The 21,645-nt window shown below is 38.9% G+C and overlaps 1 protein-coding gene across 1 annotated transcript in view; it reads left to right on the top strand.

Moving 5' to 3' along the window:
• The window catches only part of Kcnh8 (potassium voltage-gated channel subfamily H member 8), a 373,434-nt gene that overhangs the window by 336,968 nt on the left and 14,821 nt on the right, over positions 1-21,645 (top strand). Inside the window, exons 12-15 of the mRNA XM_027394572.2 lie at positions 2,204-2,242; positions 15,930-16,288; positions 18,855-18,961; positions 21,336-21,412. Of these exons, the coding sequence (XP_027250373.1) occupies positions 2,204-2,242; positions 15,930-16,288; positions 18,855-18,961; positions 21,336-21,412 (582 nt within the window). The remainder of the gene's footprint in view (positions 1-2,203; positions 2,243-15,929; positions 16,289-18,854; positions 18,962-21,335; positions 21,413-21,645) is intronic.

Below are 21,645 nucleotides of genomic sequence, written 5' to 3'. Positions count from 1 at the left end.
AGCATCTATTAGCACATAAAAATAAAAGAAGTTGTTATTAGTTTAAAAAGATACGGGTTATCATATTGTTCTAGAAATGTTGAACTTATTTTTTTTCCATTTGTACAGGGGTAACGCACTGTATTAAATATGTAAGGTCTTAAAAAAAAAAGAAGGGATTTTGAGAGCCCATCCCATATGAAGGGATGCTCTCTTGACCTGGACACATGAGGAAGGGCCTCGGCCTGGCCCAGGATGATGTGGTAGACTTTGGGGAGCCCCTTTTGAGGGCCTTACCCTGCCTGGGGAGTGGAAGGGGGATTGCTAGGGGCAGGTGGGATGTTGGGGGGAGGGGAAGGAGAGGGAGAAGGGATTGACATCTGAAGCAAGCTTGTTCCTAAGTTGAACAAATAAAATAAAATAAAAATTTAAAAAAAGATACGGGTTATATATGTAAAGAAAAAGGGCCACCCAAAGAAACAAACCCTGAGCAGAGCCAAAGAAACACACTTTGTCCCTGGATTCAGAGCCAGTGAAAGAAATACACCCTTGCCCAAAAATTAGAGCCAAAAGGTTAAAAAGGACCAGTGAAAGAAACACATTTTGGTACTGAAACCAGAGCCAAATCTGACCCTAAACCTATGCAGAAAACCAACCAATCCCTGAGCTGGAGATCTAACCATCCTAAGCTCAGGGATTGAAATCTGACCAATCCCCACCCTGGAAAAACTCTGCCCCCTAAGAATCCCTATATAAATCCTGTGTCTGTACAGCTTCTTGCTGTTCATACTGCCCAGCTGTTCTCTGGCAGAGGGCAGACACTCTCCTGGATTCTTCCTTCCCAATAAATCTCTTGAATGAGGTTTGAGTGAGACCTATTTAAGCAGGAACAGAGATGACCCTGGGCAGAGGGGAGCAGGGCTGTAACACTTTTCACTGGGGAAAACTTCCCCTGGTGTACTGAAGTTGTTACACTCACTCTGGTAACAACTTCACCAGAGAAACCCTCTCCTGCTGGAGCAGAGCTGATACACTGGGAAAACCTTTCCCTGAAGCAGAGCTGTAAGCTGCTATGCTTTGCTTACTGTGACCTGTGGTATTGCCTGGCTTCTGAGTGCTAGAAACTATCCCTGTCCATCCCATCTGAGCCGTCAAAATACTTACAATATATCAGAGGAAATAAACATTTTAGGGTAATCTTCTGCAGTACTGAAGATTAACTTTATACAAGATATGTTCTGGGGTTATAAGTCACTCTAAGGTATATCTTTGCATGTCTGGGATTGAAATCTAGTTGTGTTTGATAGCATGTCTCAGTTTGATTGACAGGATTTGTGTGTGTGTGTGTGTGTGTGTGTGTGTGTGTGAGTGATGTGATCTTAAATTCAGTTGTTGAGTACTGTGATCTCTGGTACTTTATCCCAAAAAGAATACCTCAGTGAGTGAAACAGATGGGACAGGAAAGGCATCTCATTTCTTGCCAGCAGTCAAACAAGAAAGGAGACTGATGGTAAAGAATTCGAATCAAAGAGGACATCAGCTTTTACAGAGCCAAAGAGCAAACAAGAGGACTCTGCATGAGATTAGGAAAGGCCAGTAGGGAAATGGCAAACTAAAAGAGGTATTAAACACCAAGATAGAAAGAACAGCAATGGCTTCCTATGATAAAGGTTGGATCCACCTGTTATGTCCTGTAGTAGACATTCAATTTTGATGTTGTGTTCTATGGTGGTATAATGAGAACTGATCCATAGTCTGTATGGTTAAGATATCTTTATTCAGATAAACACCAGCCAAAAGCAAGCCAGAGCGTGCCCACGGCAGCAAGGCAGCGAGGCCAGAGAGAAGGGGCTTCCCATGTGCTTGCTGCCCCTTAAGAGCCCATCCCGAATCATCCTGACCTCACCTTGACCATGCCTTCACAGGTGTGGTCAGGCACACCTGTAGCCAGCATCTAGCATTAAGGCGTAGCTTAATGTCTCCTACAATGGTGGGTTTCAACTTATGTCTTTTGTGGATTGCAATGTTATGACCTGTGATAGCCAATCAACTTGCCATTCCTGTTATGAAGACACATTGATCAATAGAGGTCTTAGAGGATAAGACATTTTAGAAGCATCTTTTAACAAACTTTTTTCTCTTCTACATGAACATACACTTCTTGAAATGTATATTTCACTGAAAATGCTTAAATGGTTATTAAACAGTTTCTTTGATCTTTCAGGTAATATCAAGATTATCAAACAAATCAGCAGTCTCACAGGTATGATGACTTTTGTTTTATATTTTTTATTTTGGTTTTAGTTTGCTATGTGGACAAAGCTGACCTAGGACTCAACCATGGTCCTGCATGTTTTGTTATTATTCAGTTCTGGTATCATGATAAGACTGACCTCGTAGAATAAGTTTTAATAGTGTTCTTTCTCTTTCCAGTTTACAGAGCATTTTAATGTTATGCCTTCCTTAAAGTTTTGATAGAGTTCAGCAGTGAGTCCAGACATGAGATTTTCTTATAGGAAAGCAAAGATAACTCCTTGAGCCCCATTTCTTGCTTACATTGTTTATATCTTTGAAAAATATAATGTCTAGGATTTTATCCATTTCTTCTATATTTTTTAAATAATAAAGTTTCTGAAGTATTGTTTTCAATATTTTGGATTTCATTTGGATTATTTCTAATTTTATTAATTTGGGTTTTGTTTTACTTTTGGTTCTTCTGAATGAAGGTTGCCAATTTTCTTATCATTTCAGCATGCTAATTTTTGTTTGATTATATGCATTGTATTTTTGGTCTCCATTTCATCAATTATATGCCTGGTCTTTATTATTTCTTAATGCCAACTGCTTTTGCATTTGGCTTGTTATGGTAATGCCATATTAAGGAAATTAATCTACTGATTGAAAGCACTTAAACGAGAGCCTCATCTGATCTGTTTGCTTCTCTCCATGTGTCCCATCTGTCTTTGTTGAATCAGCCATATAACATCACATTTAACATGGTATGGGAAAGGAATGAGAAATCGTTGTCTCAAACTTTTGCCAGAGTTTTACAAGAGAAATACTCTACTGAACCATATAACATACAAAACTGCAAACAAATGTTATCCTTCTGTATCCATATATTGCTTTCAACATTTATTATGGCTAAATCATTGCTTGCAATGTCCACTGCTTTCCACAGTGGTATCAACGATATTATATTTAACCACCTCTCTCTCTGTCTCTCTCTCTCTCTGTCTCTCTCTCTCTCTGTCTCTCTCTCTCTCTCTCCCTCTCTCTCTCTCTCTCTCTCTCTCTCTCTCTCTCTCTCTCTCTCTCTCTCTCTCTCTCTCTCTCTCTCTCTCTCTCTCTCTCACACACACACACACACACACACATACACACACACACACTATTTTGTGTCAAAGGCCTGAAAGGGTCATAGTTTAAAATTAAAGCATTGCATTCAGTGTCCCAGGCTTTTTCTTTTAGGCCACCAAACACCTCCCAAATCATGATAACAGAGACTTCTGATTAGTTATGAATGCTGGGCCTTAGCTTAGCTCTTATTTCAATCTGTTTCTCTTTACCTACATTTTGCCTTATGCCTTCCTCCAGGGTCTGGCTGCCTGACTTCTGTCCCCAGGCATGTGCCTCTCTTTCTCCCTCATTATTACCTCCTTTTCTCTTCTGAGCCTAGATTTCTCCTCCTACTTACTCTCTCTTACTGCCAGCCCTGCCTTTCCCTCTCTGACCAGGTACTGGCCAGTCAGCTTTTTAGTAGACCAATTAGGCATGCAAGGTAAAACAAAGGCAACCAGCTTTACATAACTAAACAAATGTAAGGCATCTTTACATTGTTAACAAAGGCATCATAAACAAATGTAACAAACAAATGTAACACATCTTTGCCTAGTTAAAATAATATTCCACAATAATTCAGTTTAACCCTGAAAATGCTAATCACATGAATAATAGTAGCCACCCACTACTGTTACATCAGAACATATGTGAACTTTTATGCCCATTAAAATTCACTTTAGCATGTATGTTTAAAATTGCTGTATCTTTTGTTCTCTTTGTTAATATGCCTTAGCCTTTTTGTTTCTTATACTTTTGGCTTATAGTCTACTTTATTAGATGCCTGAATAGCCAAGACAGCTTGTTTTGGCCTACCATTCCCTTAGTATATTGACATTCTTCCTGTAGTCACTGTCTGCCTATGGATGTCTTTGCCAGTGAGGTATGTTTTGTATAGACAAAAGATACCAGGAAATAATTTTTTAATCTAGTAAATCAATCTAATTCTCTTTTGTTGGTGAATTGAGGCTATTTATATTTAAGGTTATTCCTGAGAGATATTTTTCAAGTACTGTGATTTTATTGGGTGTTTTCTTGGTTGATTAGATCATTGTGTGTTTTCTTTCTTCCCTTTTAGTACTAGGGATTTTCTGGCTTACATTTTGGACAATTATGGATTCCTACTCAGCTTTCTTTTTTATTTCTTCTCTTCCCTTTGAATGTTTTCTTTCCTGTGCTCCCATGAAACTTTCCTCTTTATTTAAGTATCTTCTGTAATGTTGGTATTGTTTTCATGGAGCACCTTAATTTTTGCTAGTCTTAAAATATTCTTATTTTGCCATCAATTTAAAAAGACAGCTTTACCATGTATAACAATCTTGACTGAGAGTTATTTAATGACTTAATATGTGTCATTTCCTCTTTTGTGGCTTTTATGGTTTCAGATGAAAGATTAGATGTTGTTCTGGTGTGCTTGTCTTTGTAAGATAAGTTGGAATTTACACCTAAATATTGCTTCTTGCTTTGTGTTTCTAACATCCTGATTCTATTACATTACAGAGAAGTTCTTTTCTGGCCATGTTCATTTGGGGTACTAAACACATTTTACATTCTGGTGTCCATTGCTTTTTCTAGGACAAGGAAATTTCTGCTCCCATTCCATTTTATGGATTATCTAGGACTTCAGTTTTTAATCTATGTTTATTATTATAAACTGTAGATTCTTAAATTTGGGCTTATGATTATATTCAGAATTCTTTGATATTGTGGTTATGTCATTTATTTTTCCCTAATTGATGTTTAATTATGTATTTCCTCCATAATGTGTTCCATCCCTGATAGTTATACAATTGCCACTGTGTTTATTTTATTAAGTTTTCCATTTCTGACATTTTAATTTTTTCAAAATCTTAGAGTTCTTGTCCAGTTTCTTTTCCATGTTGCTAACTTCTTCCATGTTCCTGACTGACCCATTTGCTTTTCTGACTTTTCCCTTTGTGTTGCTGACTTTCGTCTATAGAGCCTAGACTAGATTTATCTGCTCTTTTGTCTTTGGGGAGGATAGTCACTGATCATTTACACTAGTGTACTTTTGAAATTTTGATCTGAAGGACTGTGGAGATGGCTTGTATAGCATGAGGAGATCCCCAGAACCCACATCAAAACCAAACAAGGTGGCATGCATCTTCAGCCCCAGTGCTGAGAAGGAACTTTCTGACCCTCCATTTTGCTTTAGAAGTTTCCCTTCTGAACTCTAATTAGTCACACTCAGTATGGCCTCCCACCTTCCCAAGGCTCACTAAGTATTGAGGTGGATGTGTTTCTCCACTGGTGCTGGTAACAACCATAATACTGAGATCTGCACAGGTACACAGTCTGATTTGCACTTCTGATTTAGACATTTCCTGAATTAAGACTTTGCTCTGATGACTCCAAGCTGTATCAAGCTGATAATTAAAGATACCTAGGACAGTTCATTGCCAATAGTCCCTCTAGATGGAGTTTCTGTCCCACCAGGTCCCATAGCTGATTAGCCCCAAATAAACACACAGAGACTTAAAGTAATTATAAACAGTTTAGCCGATAACTCAGGCTTCTTACTGGCTAGCTCTCTTTTAATTATTAACCCATAACTATTAATCTATGTGTTTCTACATGGCCTTATCTTACCAGAGAACACCTGGTGCATCCTTTCTTCCCAGTAGCTACATGGCGTCTTCTCTCTGCCTCCCTCTCCCAAGATTTCTCCTCATCTGGTAGACCCACCAATACTTCCTGCCTGACTACTGGCCAATCAGCGTTTTATTCATCAACCAATAAGGGACACATATACACAGAAGGACATCCCTCATTAAGTCCCTGTTACGATAAATCTTTCTGCCAAAAGCCTCCTGAGTTCTATCGACACATAGATGGACAAAATAATACACAGACTTATATTAGGTTCTAATGCTGCTTGGCCAATGACTAGGATTTCTCATCTGCTAGCTCAGTCTTAATTATCATAAATATATATATTTTATAAGACTTATCTTATCAGACACCTTTCATTGGTGTCCCCACTTGCCAGTGGATCACATCGTGCCGATAGAGAGAGAGAGGAGGGGAAAAGGGGACACTTCCTGTTTCTCCTTGCTTAAATATGAGTCTCCTTGCTATGTCACTTCTGGCCTGGATCACCACTCTCACTACATTTCCCAGAATCCACTTTGACTCCTAGTCCTGTCTAACTTGCTGTCTCATTGGCCAAACAGAACTTTATCATCCAGTAAGACAAACACATTCACAGAAGCACTTCCCCCATCATCTCCTATTTTCTGTCTAATAAAAGAAGGATAACTTATCTTTTATAATAACAGAAGAAAACTATAACCATAACTATCTGTCTTCAACTCTATCAAAGACCACAGAAGGATAATATATAAACTCTAGAATTGACTGAACATCTTCCTACCTGGAAAGTCACCCAAAGTAACATTGGGGCATCCATCTTCAGCCCATAGGCCATAGTGTGTCTGGCATACTTCTCCATCTCAACAGAAACCCTTCAGTGCTGTCTTGTTTTGTAAGTTCAGCAGTCACTTTCTTGTGGGTCCTGCATGTCCAGTTTATACAGCAACAAACAATCCAGGCAAGAGCAGTTTCTTGCCCACATGGCTAATCTTGCCATGTTGAAAGCAAACTCCATAATGAGTTTCTTTGATGTCCATCCTCCTTTCTGACGTAATTGGTGTGCCAGGAGCAGTTGTGTCTCACTGACAAGAAAAACCCTAAACCATTTATATGCCATATTTCTGTAGGTCTTTGAAAGGTTTGAAGAATACCTAACCATCTCAAATACATCTCTGTATATCTAGAAAAACTAACTAACCTAATTATAAGTTCTGACTATCATAGGTGACTATATAACCTGTATTTAATTATGCATATCATTTTAAAAGATCTATATAAACACAATACCTAAACAAGAGAAGATATATACATATCACGAAATTGACCTTAAAGTTGTATTAATAAATGAAAATACATACCAATGCAACATATTCATTCCTATATCATTCCTATATCCTATACCTCCCTTTAAAAAAAAAAAAGAGATTGACTATGCTCATTGTCATTTATAACCAACCCCATTTAAATGAAAACAAACATTTATAAACAATGTTTGGGAATCTGGGTGTCGTTCTTTCTAAACTGCTTCCTGCTGATTGGGGGCGATGTTCATACCATTGGGATCGTGATAAAACACAAAAATCTGACCAAGTCCTTGTTTTTGTAGTCTGTAAGGCTGTATCATCTCAGCTTCAGGGTGTCTTGCTTGATCAAATCATATTAGTCTGAAAGGAATCCACAGCTTTTCATTTTCTGTGGAAACATAAACAGAAATTCTTTTTTCCAAGTAGCCTGTCCTTAGACTTAAATTTTGAAGTCAAAGCATTTTTAAAATGTATTAAGTTGGATTAATTTAGCAGCATTTATAATCAAATGTATTTTAGCAGCAGTAAGTCTTTCCTCGGCATCAAACAATTTAAAGACAACAATATGGCATATAGTATCCAGATTCTCTGTGTATTTTCCATCTTTATGTGGCTTTTTATTACTTTATTTTTACTTTCTTTTGTTTCTTTTTTTTTTTCCGAGACAGGGTTTCTCTGTGGAAATCCGCCTGCCTCTGCTTCCTTCAGCAAATCCTACTGGCATGCACCACCACAACCGGCTACTCTATTTCCTGCTATTATTTTTTCTCTCACAAGCCTACATATATTTTTAAACTCAGTGTAAACCTTTAGAGGTTTTTCTTTATCTGGATCTGTGTTTATCATCTCCGGAGTGCCAAGTCCAAACCCCAAGAGCGCTGGGACAGCACAAGCATATGGAAGCTGCTCCGATGCCTCTCAGTGGCCCGACAGGGCAGGCTGTGGCGGCAGGGTTCCCTCTTTCTCTGGGAACCTTGGGGCATGGGGTCATCCCTCTCACTGACACCATTCTGTTACGATAAATCTTTCCGCCAAAAGCCGCCTGAGTTCTACCGCCACGTGGATGGACAAAATAATACACAGACTTATATTAGGTTCAAATACCGCTTGGCCAGCTCCTTTGAGCTCCTTTGTTCATCCCTCCTGCTGGATTCCAGGAGTATGGCTCAAGTGTTTAGCTGTGGGTGCCTGTTTCTGCTTCAATCAGATACTGGATGAAGGCTCTAGGAATAGTAATCAAGATAGTCATCAATCTCATTATAATGGAAGGGCATCAAAGACAGCCTCTCCACCACTGCCTCAGTTGGGATAATCACTGTGGATTTCTGATGGGGAAAGTCCTTCTGTGTATATGTTTGTCCTACTGGTTGATAAATAAAGTAGTGTTGGGAAATAGGAAAGCAAGATAGGTGGGACTAGAAATCAAGGAGGATTCTGGGAAATGTAGTAAAGTCTTGTGATCCAGGCAGGAATCGAAACAGCAGGCATAAAATTGTGCTTTTCCCAGCCACAGATGACCCCACTAGAGCCACCGTCTGTCCAGACATCATATTGTAGGACACATCCCATGGCCAGCATTTCCCCCTACAGATCTCCTAACATTTCCTCTGTGCCAGAACTCTCTCCAAACCTATATTGTCTCCCTCTTTCAAGGCATCTCCTTTCTTGCCCTCCTCTATTCCTCCCCTGTCTCAATTCTCCTGTTCTCCTCCCCCTTCTCTTCTCCCCCTTTCCCCTTACCATGTTCCCAATTTGCTCAAGGGTTCTTGTCCCCCTCCCCTTCAGAGAACTGTACCATCTTCTCTTGGGGTCCACTTTGTTTCCTGGTGGTGTGGATTGTAGGCTGGTAGTCCTTTGCTTTATGTCTAATATCCACATATGACCCTGCTTGTCTTTCCATGATTGGGTTACTCAGGATGTTTTCTTCCCGTTCCAAACATTTGCCTATGAATTTCAAGACACCATTGTTTTTTTCTGCTGAGTAGTACTCCATTGAGTATTTCTCCATCCATTCTTTGGTTGAGGGGCATCTAGGTTTCTTCCAGGTTCTGGCTATGACAAACACCGCTGCTATGAACATAGTTGAACATATGTCCTTATTGTATGAATGTGCATTCTTTGGGTATATACCCAAGAGAGGAATTGATGGATCTTGAGGTAGACTGATTTCCGTTTTCCTGAGAAACTGCCATACTGACTTCCAAAGTGGTTGTATAATTTTGTACTGCCAACAGCAAAGGAGAAGTGTTCCTCTTTCTCCACATCCACTGTAGGATAGACTGTCATTGGTATTTTTTATTTTAGCCATTCTGGCCAGTGTAAGATGGTATCTCAGAGTTGTTTTGATTTGCATTTCCTTGATGGCTAAGGATGTTGAGCACTTTATGAGTGTCTTTCAGCCATTTTAGATTCCTCTTTTGGGAATGTTCTATTTAGTTCTGCACCCCACTTTTTGATTGGATTGTTTGGTGTTTTGGTGGCTACCTTCTTGAGTTCATTGTATATTTTGGAAATCAGCCCTCTGTCAGATGTGGGGTTGGTGAATATCTTTTCACATTCCATGGGCTGCCATTTTGTCTTGTTGACTGTGTCCTTTGCCTTACAGAAGCTTCTCAGTTTCAGGAGGTCCCATTTATTAATTGTTCATCTCAATGTCTGTGCTACTAGTGTTGTGTTAAGGAATCTGTCTCCTGTACCAATTAGTTCAGGAGTACCTCCCACTTTCTGTTTAAGAGGGTCAGTGTGGCTGGATTTATGTTGAGGTCTTTGATCCATTTGGATATAAGTTTTGTGCATGGTGATAGATATGGATCTATCTGCAATCTTTTACATGTCCAAATCCAGTTATGCCAGCTCCATTTATTGAAGATGCTTTCTTTTTTCCATTGTATAACTTTAGCTTCTTTCTCAAAAATCAGATGTTTGTAGGTGTGTGGGTTAATATCAGTGTCTTCAATTGGAATCCATTGGTCTGCATGTATGCTTTTGTGCCAATACCAAGCTGTTTTCAGGACTATAGCTCTATAATAAAGCTTGAAGCCAGGGATGGTGATGTCTTCAGAAGTTGCTTTATTGTACAGGGTTGTTTTGGCTATCCTGCGTTTTTTTGGTTTTCCATATAAAGTTGATTATTTTTCTTTCAAGGTCTGTGAACAATTGTGGTGGGATTTTAATGGGGATTGCATTGAATCTGTAGATTGCTTTTGGCAAGATTGTCATTTTTACTGTTGATCCTACCTATCCAACAACATGGTATATCTTTCCATTTTCTAGTATCTTCTTTCTTTCTTTAAAGACTCAAAGTTCTTACTAAACAGGTCTTTCACTTGTTTGATTAGGATTACCCCAAGATATTTTATGTTCTTTGTGGCTATTGTAAAAGGGGATGTTTCACTGATTTCTTACTCATCCCATTTATCAGCTGTATGTAGTAGAGCTACTGAGTTTTTTTAGTTAATTTTGCATCCTGCCATTTTGCTAAAGGTATTTAACAGCTGTAGGAGTTTCCTGGTAGAGTTTTTTAGGTAACTTATTAAACTATCATATCATCTGCAAATAGTGGAAGTTTGACTTCTTCCTTTCCAATTTGTGTCCCCTTAATCTCATTTTGTTGTCTTATTGCTCTAGCTAGAACTTCAAGTGCAATATTGAAGAGATATGGAGAGAGTGGGCAGCCTTGTCTTGTTCCTGATTTTAGAGGGATCATATTGAGTTTCTCTTTATTTAGTTTGATGTTGTCGGTTGGTTTGCTATATATTGCTTTTATTATGTTAGCTATGTCCCTGTTATTCCTGATATCTCCAAGTCCTTTATCATGAAGGGATGTTGGATTTTGTCAAAAGCTTTTTCAGCATTTGGTGAGATGATCATGTGGTTTTTCTTTTTCAGTTTGTTTATATGGTGGATTACATTGATGGATTTTTGTATGTTGAACCATCCTTGCATTCCTGGAATGAAGCCTGATTGATCATGGTGTGTGATTATTCTGATGTGTTCTTGGATTCAATTTGCCAGAATTTTATTATGTATTTTTGCAATAATGTTCATTAGGGAGATTGATAGGGGAAGTCCTTCTCTGTATATGCTTGCTTATTGACTGATAAATAGAGCACTATTAGCCAATAGGGAAGCAAGATAGGTGTGACTAGGACTCCAGGAGGATTCTGGAAGAGTAGCCATGTGATCCTTGGAAGACAGGATGCATGCCGCTGGCATCCTAGATAAGTCTTTGTAAAATATATAGATTAACGGTTATGGTTGATAGTTAAGATAGAGCTAGTACTTAAGAAATCCTAGTCATTGGCCAGCAACATTTTAACTAATACTAATCTCTGTGTGTTATTTGGGGGCCCTAAAATGGCGGCGGAACTCAGGCAGCTGGCAGAAAGATTTATCATTACAGAAGATTCGTCTGTAGTTCTCTTCCTTAGTTATGTCTTTGTGTGTTTTGGCTACCAAGGTATTTGTAGCCTCTTAAAAAGAGTTTGGCCATGACCCTTCTGCTTCTATTGTGTGGAACAATTAGAGGGGAATTGGTGTTAGCTGGTCTTTGAATTTCTGGTAGAATTCTGGCACTGAAACCATCTGGCCCTGGGCTTTTTTTAGTTGGGAGACTTTTGATGACTGCTTCTATTTCATTAGGGGTTATAGGTCTATTTAAATTAATATCTGTTCTTGATTTAATTTTTAAGTGAACTCTATCCAGAAAATTGTCCATTTCTTGTAGATTTTCCAATTTTGTGGAGTACAGGTTTTCAAAGTATGAACTGATTATTCTCTGTATTTCTCCAGTGTGCATTGTTATGTCCCCCTTTTCATTTCCGATTTTGTTAACCAGCATGCTCTCTCTGCGCTTTTTGGTTAGTTTGGATAAAAGTTTGTCTATCTTGTTGATTTTCTCGAAGAACCAACTCTTTGTTTCATCAATTCTTTGTAATGTTTTCCTAGTTTCTACTTTATTGATTTCAACCTTCATTTGATTATATCCTGGCATCTACTCCTCCTGGATGAGTTTGCTTCTTTTTGCTCTAAAGCTTTCAGTTCCTCTGTTAATTCTCTAGTGTGACTATTCTCCAGTTTCTTCATGTGAGCACTTAGTGATATGAACTTTCCTCTTAGCACTTCTTTCAAAGTGTCCCATAAGTTTTGGTTCGTTCTGTCTACATTCCCTTGAATTCTAGGAAGTCTTTATTTTTTTTTCTTCCTTGACCAAGGAATGCTGCAACTGCACATTGTTCAATTTCCATGAGTTTGTAGGCTTTCTGAAATTTGTGTTGTTGTTGAATTCTAACTTTAAACCATGGTGATCCCATAGGATACAGGTGATTATTTCAATATTTTGTTTTATCTGTGGAAATTTGCTATTCTGTTGAGTATTTGGTCAATTTTAGAGAAAGTTCCATGTGGTGCTGAGAATTAGTTTTTTTTTTCTTTTGTGTTTGAATGGAATGTTCTATATATGACTGTTCATCCCTATTGGGTCATACTTCTGTTCCTTTGTTTCTTAGTTAAGTTTCTGTCTGGTGGCCCTGTATAGTGGTGAGAGCAGTGTGTTGAAGACTCCCACTATAAGTATTTGAGGTTTTATTTGTGATTTGAGCTTTAATAATGTTTCTTTTATGAATGCAGATGCCTTCATATTTGGGGCATAGATGTGCAGAATTGAGACTTCATCTTGATGGACTTATCCTGTGATGAATATGAAATACCCTTCTTCATCTGTTTTGATTGATTTTAGTTTGAAGTCTACTTTGTTGGATATTAGGATTTCTAGACCAGCTCATTTCTTGTGTCCATTTGATTGGAAAATCTTTTCCCAACTCCCATCAGTCTGGGGAGCAAGAGTTTCCCGATGTTCAGGTCAGCTGTTTCTGTGGGTTTCACCAGCCTGGTATGGATCCCTTTGCTCTTCACTCGTCCTTCTCTCAGTTCAGTGATTAGTTGTGGGTGTCTGCTTCTACTTCCACCAGTTGCCAGATGAGGGTTATCAGGTGGCATATAAGTCAGTCATCAATCTCATTATCAGGGGAGGGCATTTAAGGTAGCCTCTCCTCTGTTGCTTAGATTGTTTGCTGGTGTCATCTTTATCGATCTCCAGACATTTCCCTAGGGCCTGATTTCTCTGTAAACCTAAAGACTCTTAAACATTATGTTCCTACCAAGATTAGAAAGCAAGGCCCAGGGTATCAGGAATGCATGCAATATACACTTAGCACAAGGATTTGTCCTGCCTTTACAACAGTTTGACTAGGTATTTGTGATTCTGAAACAGCAGTTCTAGCAGAACCAAGATGCAAATCTGAGATTCCATTTAATGTAATTATCAAAACCTTGGTGTATACTCATAAAAACATTTGACACTCAGTGAAGTAAGTAATGTGGTAAAGTGGAAGATCTGTTATAAAACTTCTTGGCAGTGTATAAGACAATTGCAGCAACAGAGAGAAGCAGGTCCCTCACACAGATGTCCTGAAGAAAGTATCTAATTACTTTAGTTACTTTCCTTTGCTATGATAAAACCCCACAACCATGACAACTTATAGAAGGAAAAGTGTATTTGAGCTGCAGTTGCAGATAGGTGGGATTCCATGGTGACAGGGAGCATGACAACAGGTAGGCATGGTGACCAGTGCATGAAGCTGAGCAATCATATCCTCAGTCACAAACACTAAACAGAGAGAGCAAACTGGAACCACAGCTAGACTGTGACCTCTCAAAGCTCACCCCCACTGATGCACTTCCTCCACAAGGCTGCATCAACTCCCCAAGCATGCCACAAACTAGAAACCAGGTATCCAAACATCTGAAATAGTAGAGGACATTTCTCATTTGAACCACACAACTAATGTCAGGCCAGATATCTAATAATAACATAAGTTTTGGTCCTGTCTATGGTGATTCTTGTAAGGGAATGAATTTTTGATATAAGTAGTATCTGTCATCTTAATTGTAAGACTCAGTTTCTGCCGGGTGTTGGTGGCGCACGCCTTTAATCCCATCACTCAGGAGGCAGAGGCAGGTGGATCTCTGTGAGTTCGCGACCAGCCTGGTTTACAAGAGCTAGTTCCAGGACAGCCTCCAAAGCCACAGGGAAACCCTGTCTCAAAAACCAAATAAATAAATAAATAAATAAATAAATAAATAAAAGATTCAGTTTCCCAGAGACTTGCTTAATTCATCAAGACTCCCTGACACAATGGAACTATGGGACTTAAATGAACTTATAAAACTACAAACATTTTGTAAGTTATCATTCAGAGGATTCTATTAGAACCAATGGAGACTTCTTCAAATAAAGGAATGAATAAATTGCCAATGCCAATATAAACAGACCTAATTAGAGATTGTCCTCGGGTTTTCATTTCTTTGATAAGTTTTCCCTGTTGTATTTTTAGCAGGCAAGCTAATTTTTCTGTTCTACAATAAAAGTGCACAATGATCTTGTACAATTCCATGAGGGTCCAATTTTTGTTAAATCACAAAGTTTGAACTGTGCCTGAAAACAAAATAAGTAAGGAAAAGTGGCACCATGACTTTCCAATAAAGAATTCATACCTTCACAGTTGATTAAAATAATTATATGTAGCTAGAAAGAATATGTCACTAGGAAAGTTATTTTGTTCAAAATTTTTGAGGTATTAAGACTAACAAAAAATTGAGTAAAATAATACTGTATTTCACTTAGTGGCTAATGTCTAAACTAAATGAGCTAGGGCCTTGAAGCCACCACAGTATTTTTGTTGTTTCATTATAACTATTAAGAATATCACACACCCAAATACACCAATGAACCAAGGACTTGTTGGTATAAATCACCATGACAGCTCATGAAACTAACAATAATCTTAGGTATTTTCAGTGTTTACTATTTTTTCATTAGCAACTATTGTTAAATATGTATATGCAACTGGATCTGGAAAGGAAACTGAAGCCCAGAGAAATGAATTTATTTTCGGGAAATAAATTGACTAGTGAACATTCACAGAGATCATGTCTGGGTCTAAGCAAGAAACATTGCAATAGTTCAGAGGGGTTAACCTCATCTCTCCCATGCTCTGCCTTCTCATCAGTCATTTCCTCTCCCACTCTCTCTCTCTCTCTTGGCTTATGAGACTGGATGCCCTGGCTAAGAGCATGGTACTCCTGGGATGCATTCTGGAAAGATTATTTCCCTACATATCTCAAGGTTCTTCAAAGGAGAAGGACTTTGCTTTGTATCTTGTTAGTGACTTGTAAGATCAAGGAGGGGCTAAAGGCAAGGAAGCTAAGGATACTTCATGTGGTCCAAAACAGATAGGAGAGACACATTCTCAAATGTGATGCTAAAGTTGATCTTCAAGTTGAGTTCCTCTTAAAGTTATTGCAGTTTTAAATCCTACAACCATGTGATAAAATTAAAATGCCCATATTCCTAAAAGAGTGCCACCTATTATGATTATGAGTGAGTAGCTGAGTAAAATTCCCACCCAAATATTTTTAAATTTCAAGAGAATGATTGGGGATTAAAACCAGGAAAGTAAAGAAGGTAAACCTGGGAATGAAAACTGGGGAGCCTTTTAAAACTTGGAAAATAAGAACACACAAAGCAAAGGTTTACTAGTCCCTAAGGAACTGGATCTTTTCTCAGTAGGACTTCTGACATAAATGATATGCCTCGGAGCAATCTGTGCTAATCTATATTATCCACTGATACAGGCAGAGTCCAAAGGGAATGGAAGCATCAACAGGAGACTCCCATCCATTGTGGAAGATGAGGAAGAGGAGGAAGAGGTGGAGGAAGAGGAGACCGCCTCCCTTTCTCCTATCTACACAAAGAGATCCTCTGTTTCACGCAGCAAAAAGATCGGAGGCAATAAAAGCTATCTAGGTTTAAACTTAAAGCAACTAGCCTCAGGGACAGTGCCATTCCACTCTCCAATTAGAGTCTCTACTGCCAACTCCCCTAAAACCAAGCAGGAGGCTGAGCCATCTAGCCATGGCAGAAGGATAGAGAAGAACCTGAAAGTGCAGCTTGGCAGTATGACTAGCTCAGGAACCCCAGAGCTCAGTCCAAGGTAAGAGTTCACCTGTGCAGCAGTCTCCCAGGTGAGTTCCCACACTTCTGCATGTGCTCATACACAGATTAGCACACACCTTCTAAATTATTCAGCAATCTGAACCTTTCTGTTCAGTGAATTCACAATCTCCATTCTTCAGTTTTCCTGAGCCATGTGTGAATTTTTGAGCTATATCTCAAATGTGTGTGTATGAGTGCTATGAAGATTATACTCATAATAAAGTAAATGGGTTGCAGTAAATGTCCATCACTTCTGCTTTTATACTAATTTAATCTCCATGTGTCATGGTGTGGTTTATAATTGAATTCACAATAAAATGAAGAGAGCAGGATCCTTTAATCCCTTAATCCCCAAATCTTGTTCAACAACAGGGTGGAATGATGAATGATTGAGGGCTGTTGTCCTTGTCACAATATTCTGCTTGTTACTGTGGATAACTGAAGCTAGTTTTATTTCTGTTCTTCTTAGTAAAACTAATTTTCTTTACACTGAAACTAAAGTCACTTTAGAAGCAACTAAAGGGGATTGAGATGGTAGAAAACCCATGCTCTGATGCCAGAAAGGCATTAAAACCCATCAGTATCTCCAAACAGCTGAGCAACCAAATGAGAAAAATACCCTGAGTACTTCCTAGGTTCCATGCACCTTGTGAGGTAACTTTCCATTTATTTTTGTAGTCTTCCTGGAGACCTGAGGAGCAGTTTTTGCTATTTCTTACTATTATATTGTAAAAATAAAGATTTAACTATTCTGTCAAAGACATCAGCAATAGTAATGACTGAAAGCTGAACTCAAATTCTCAACTGGTAAAGTAAATGATGGCTCAAATATATGAGCTCATTTTCCACTTGCAGAAAACACACAACATCTGTGTATTGCACATTCTACTGAATGGTACCAAAGCATGATAACTTTTAGTTAGAATGGTCTCAGAGCTTGAAGACAGGGATACTAGGATCATACACTGCTTCTCTGGCAGTGTGGATTGTAGGCTGGTAATCCTTTATACTATTTCTAAAATCCACATATGAGTGAGTACATACCATGTTTGTATTTTTGTGATTGGGTTACCTCGCTCAGAATGGTTTCTTCTAGTTCCATCCATTTGCCTGTGAATTTCAAGATTCCATTTTTTTATGAGTATTACTCCATTGTGTAAATGTACCACATTTTCTCTATCTATTCTTCAGTTGAGAGGCATCTAGATTGTTTCCAGGTTCTGGCTATTACAAATAATGCTGTGATGAACATCGTTGAACAGATGCCCTTTTTGTCTTTTGGGTATATGCTTAAGAGTGGAATAGCTGGATCTTATGGTAGACTGATTCCCATTTTCCTGAGGAATTGCCATGAAGATTTCCAAAGTGGCTGTACAAGTGGGCACTCCCACCAGCATTGGAGGAGTGTTCCCCTTTCTCCACATCCTCTCCAGCATAAACTGTCATTGGTGTCTTTGATTTTGGCCATTCTGACAGGAGTAAGATGGTATCTCAGAGTTGTTTTGATTTGCATTTCCCTGATGGCTAAGGATGTTGAACACTTTCTTATGTGTCTTTTAGCCATTTTAGATTCCTCTATTGAGAATTGTCTATTTAGTTCTGTACCCCACTTTTTAATTGGATTATTTGGCGTTTTGGAGACTACCTTCTTAAATTCTTTGTAAATTTTGGAGATCAGCCATCTGTCAGGTGTGGGGTTGATGAATATCTTTTCCCAATCTGTGGGCTATTGTTTTGTCTTGTTGACTGTGTCCTTTGCCTTACAGAAGCTCCTCAGTTTCAGGAGGTTCCATTTATTAATTGTTGACCTCAGTGTCTGTGCTACTGGTGTTATGTTCAGGAAGCAGTCTCCTATACCAAGTAGGATATTTCCTACTTTCTCTTCTAATAAGCCCAGTGTGGTTGGGTTTATATTGAGGTCTTTGATGCATTTGGAGTTAAGTTTTGTGCATGGCGATAGACATGGATATATCTGCAGTCTTCTACATGCCAGCATCCAGTTATGCCAGCACCACTTGTTGAAGATGCTTTCTTTATTCCATTTTATAGCTTTAGCTTCTTTGTCAAAAATCAGATATTCATAGGTGTGTGGGTTAATATCAGGGTTTTCAATTTGATTCCTTTGGTCTACCTGTCTATTTTTGTGCCAATACAAAGCTGTTTTGTATACTCTATAGTAGAGGTTGAAATCCGGGATGGTGATGCCTCCGGAAGTTCTGTTATTGTACACGGTTGTTTTGGCTATCCTGAGTTTTTTGTTTTTCCATATAAAGTTGAGAATTGTTTTTTCAAGGTCTGTGAAGAATTGTTGTGGGATTTTGATGGGGATTGCATTGAATCTGTAGATTGTTTTTGGCAAGATTGCTCTTTTTACTTTGTTGATCCTACCTACCTAAGAACATGGGAGATCCTTCCATTTTCTGGTACCTTTAATTTCTTTCTGGCATAACTTTATAGTACCAGGAATTTAGAAATTAAACACAAAATGTCTTAGAGGTCTTCTATAGATACTGGAATCCATAAATGTAAATGCATAGCCAACTTATTCCCTGTTCTTGATGCAGGATTGTTGATGGAATTGAAGATGGCAACAGCAATGAGGAAACTCAGACTTTTGATTTTGGCTCTGAACAAATCAGGCCAGAGCCCAGAATCTCCCCTCCCCTTGGAGGTAAGTAAGCACTTGATTGTCATCTTCAAGAATGCTGTTCTCTGGACTTTGGGAGCCCATTCCCCATGTAGGGATTCTCTCTTAGCCTAGGCCCTGTCCCAAATGACTTGAAAGATTTTTATGATCCCTCATGGAAGGCCTCACCCTCCCTGGGGAGTAGATGGGGAATGGGATGTGGGGACCTCTGGGGGGTATGGAAAGATGGGAGGGAGAGAGAACTGGGATTGATATGTAAGACTGTTCCTAATTTAAATAAAATTTATTTAAAAAGGAAACAAAAATACTATTGTCTCTAATGTGTGGTGTTAGGCACCATTGCCTTCTGATGTCACAGTGTTCTTCGTGGCACTTACTGATTTGACTTGAGTCTCTGACACTTCCGGGCACTAAGGTCTATAATTGTTCTCTAATCAGGCCCCATGCCCTGCCACTTGCTATCCCTGGCAAACAGAGTATCCAGTTTCTGTTTTTCATCAGAGAGTCCCTATTTTCCTATTATACACCCAGAAAAATTGAAAAAAAATTACCACATGGTTATGTGCTCTGAAAATGTTGGCAGTCCTTAATCATTTATTTGGTGATAGGTTATATACTTACAGACTGTCAGAATAAACAATTTGGAATGATGTAAAACATTTGATTATGAAACACCAACCTGTAAGGATGGTGGCTAATATAAAGATGCCTCCACCTCAAGCCTGATTTGAACTCTTTCCCTCTCTGCCAACCTCACCTACAAAAAGACCTGTCAATATGATCAAGATCAGAAATGAAAAATACATTCTAAGGAAAACATAGCTTCATTTGATAAAGACTGGACACTGGTCAGTTGTTAAATGCTTGTAGATTTTTTAAAAAAAAATGAAGAAAATTGGTAAGCAAGAACAGACAAGCATTCCCTGGCCATGTCATTCCCCACTTCTGACAAAATGCTTGGATCCTCATGTTCCATTCTCCTGCTAACTAGCAACCCTCGTATAATCCTAAACCCAAGAAAGACCATTGGGTGGACAACTTCAACAATGGGAATGAGGATCCACTATTTAGTAAACTCAGGATTTTATTGGTGATTAACAATCACTTCCCACTGGAAAAACAGAGGGTCTACATAAGACTGGATGCAAACTGAGGAGTAGAACTTTAAATCATTAACTTGACTAAATTATGTATGTTGTCTTTACTTTGGAGTAATTGTCAAGGAAATAATAGCTACATCACACTGCTGTGTTTGCCGAAAAAGCCAATGGTGAAGCAAAGAATCAAGATTTGTCTTGTGGTCTCCTGGAGTCAGTGCAGAGCCTGAACCTGTCCACCCATCCATCTCTTAGCATCCTCCTTTTCCTTGCCCCATCATATAACCCTACACTCAAATATTTAAGCAACAATTTTTCTTTATTTCACCTCTCCACTGACTTTCAGTTCTTCCTAGGCCTGCCCTTCTTCTATGGCCACAATTATACCTTGCCTACATTACCACCATATTTCTTCCCTGACTTCACACTGATTTTTAATGCAAAGAGAAAAATTTTAAAGTATATGTGTACTTGTATGGGTCAACTTCAGTACTGAAAACCCAAGAGTGTTCCATACAGTCTAGTGTGAAACCCAGACCCACTGCTTAATTGCCTTCAAGTGTCTCTTCCCTTTACTGGGCTCTTTATTAACTGCATCTCTTACACAGGGGCATTGGCCTACTCTATATGATGGGAATGGTTTGTTGAGTGACTGCAAGACATCTCTGTAAAATGACTCTCATGACTTCTTTAATCTGTTTTGAGTTACTTTTCTTCTTAAACAAGTGTTCTACTCACAACTGACCAAGGAGAGGCTAATTTTGTCACATTGTCAAATCTTTTCCTTTCCAAAGCCCTGACTTATTTGTGCTTCTTGTCCTGGACAGAGTAGGGAGAAGCTAGAGAAGGGAATTCAGAAATGAGAACAACAGAGTGATACAGTAGAAGACTTGAAATATGCAAAGGAAATTAGCCCTTTAAATAGAAGTGAAGTGTTTGCATGGACACAGCAAATTCCTTTTCCAATGGAAAAAGGAAGTATGGTCAGTGTGTGGCATTGGGAGTGATGATGAGAATGAAAAGAGATAAGAGATACAATGTTGGAACACGCTGATGATTGTGTGTAGGGACACACACAGCCAGTGTGGTCACCAACCGGTGTGCTGTGAGATTGCCTGCTAAGAGTACAGAAGGTGCTGCCCAAAGAAGAGATTTGTCTGGTCCTGGGGGAAAAGCCCATGAGCTCAGGCAGCAGGGATGTTTAAAGTGACATCCTTGCTTCTACACTGCAACCCCCACACCCAAAGTTTGAACACACAGTGTATTCCTAAAGGGCTCACTTTGTGTGTGTCATTTTTCAGATCCAGATATTGGAGCTGGTGTTCTGTTCATCAAGGCTGAAGAAACCAAGCAGCAGATAAACAAACTCAACAGTGAGGTATGGAGGGGAGGAGGATGTCAGAACTCTATTTACATCAGAAGTAGTGTGATGTAATAACCAGCTATGCCCCTGGATAGAAACTGCCTGAGATTCACAGGGCCTTATCATTTAACTTATCAGGAAGCTCCATTTCCCTGTGTATAAGGAGGGAGACAGTAGTGCATACCCTTTGACTCATTATCCAAGACAGAAGCAGCAGACAGAAAGCAGGAGACAGACAGCAAAATATA

This window comes from Cricetulus griseus, assembly GCF_003668045.3.
Source record: "Cricetulus griseus strain 17A/GY chromosome 1 unlocalized genomic scaffold, alternate assembly CriGri-PICRH-1.0 chr1_0, whole genome shotgun sequence".
Classification (NCBI taxonomy): domain Eukaryota; kingdom Metazoa; phylum Chordata; class Mammalia; order Rodentia; family Cricetidae; genus Cricetulus; species Cricetulus griseus.
This window is presented reverse-complemented; position numbering and strand designations above follow the sequence as displayed.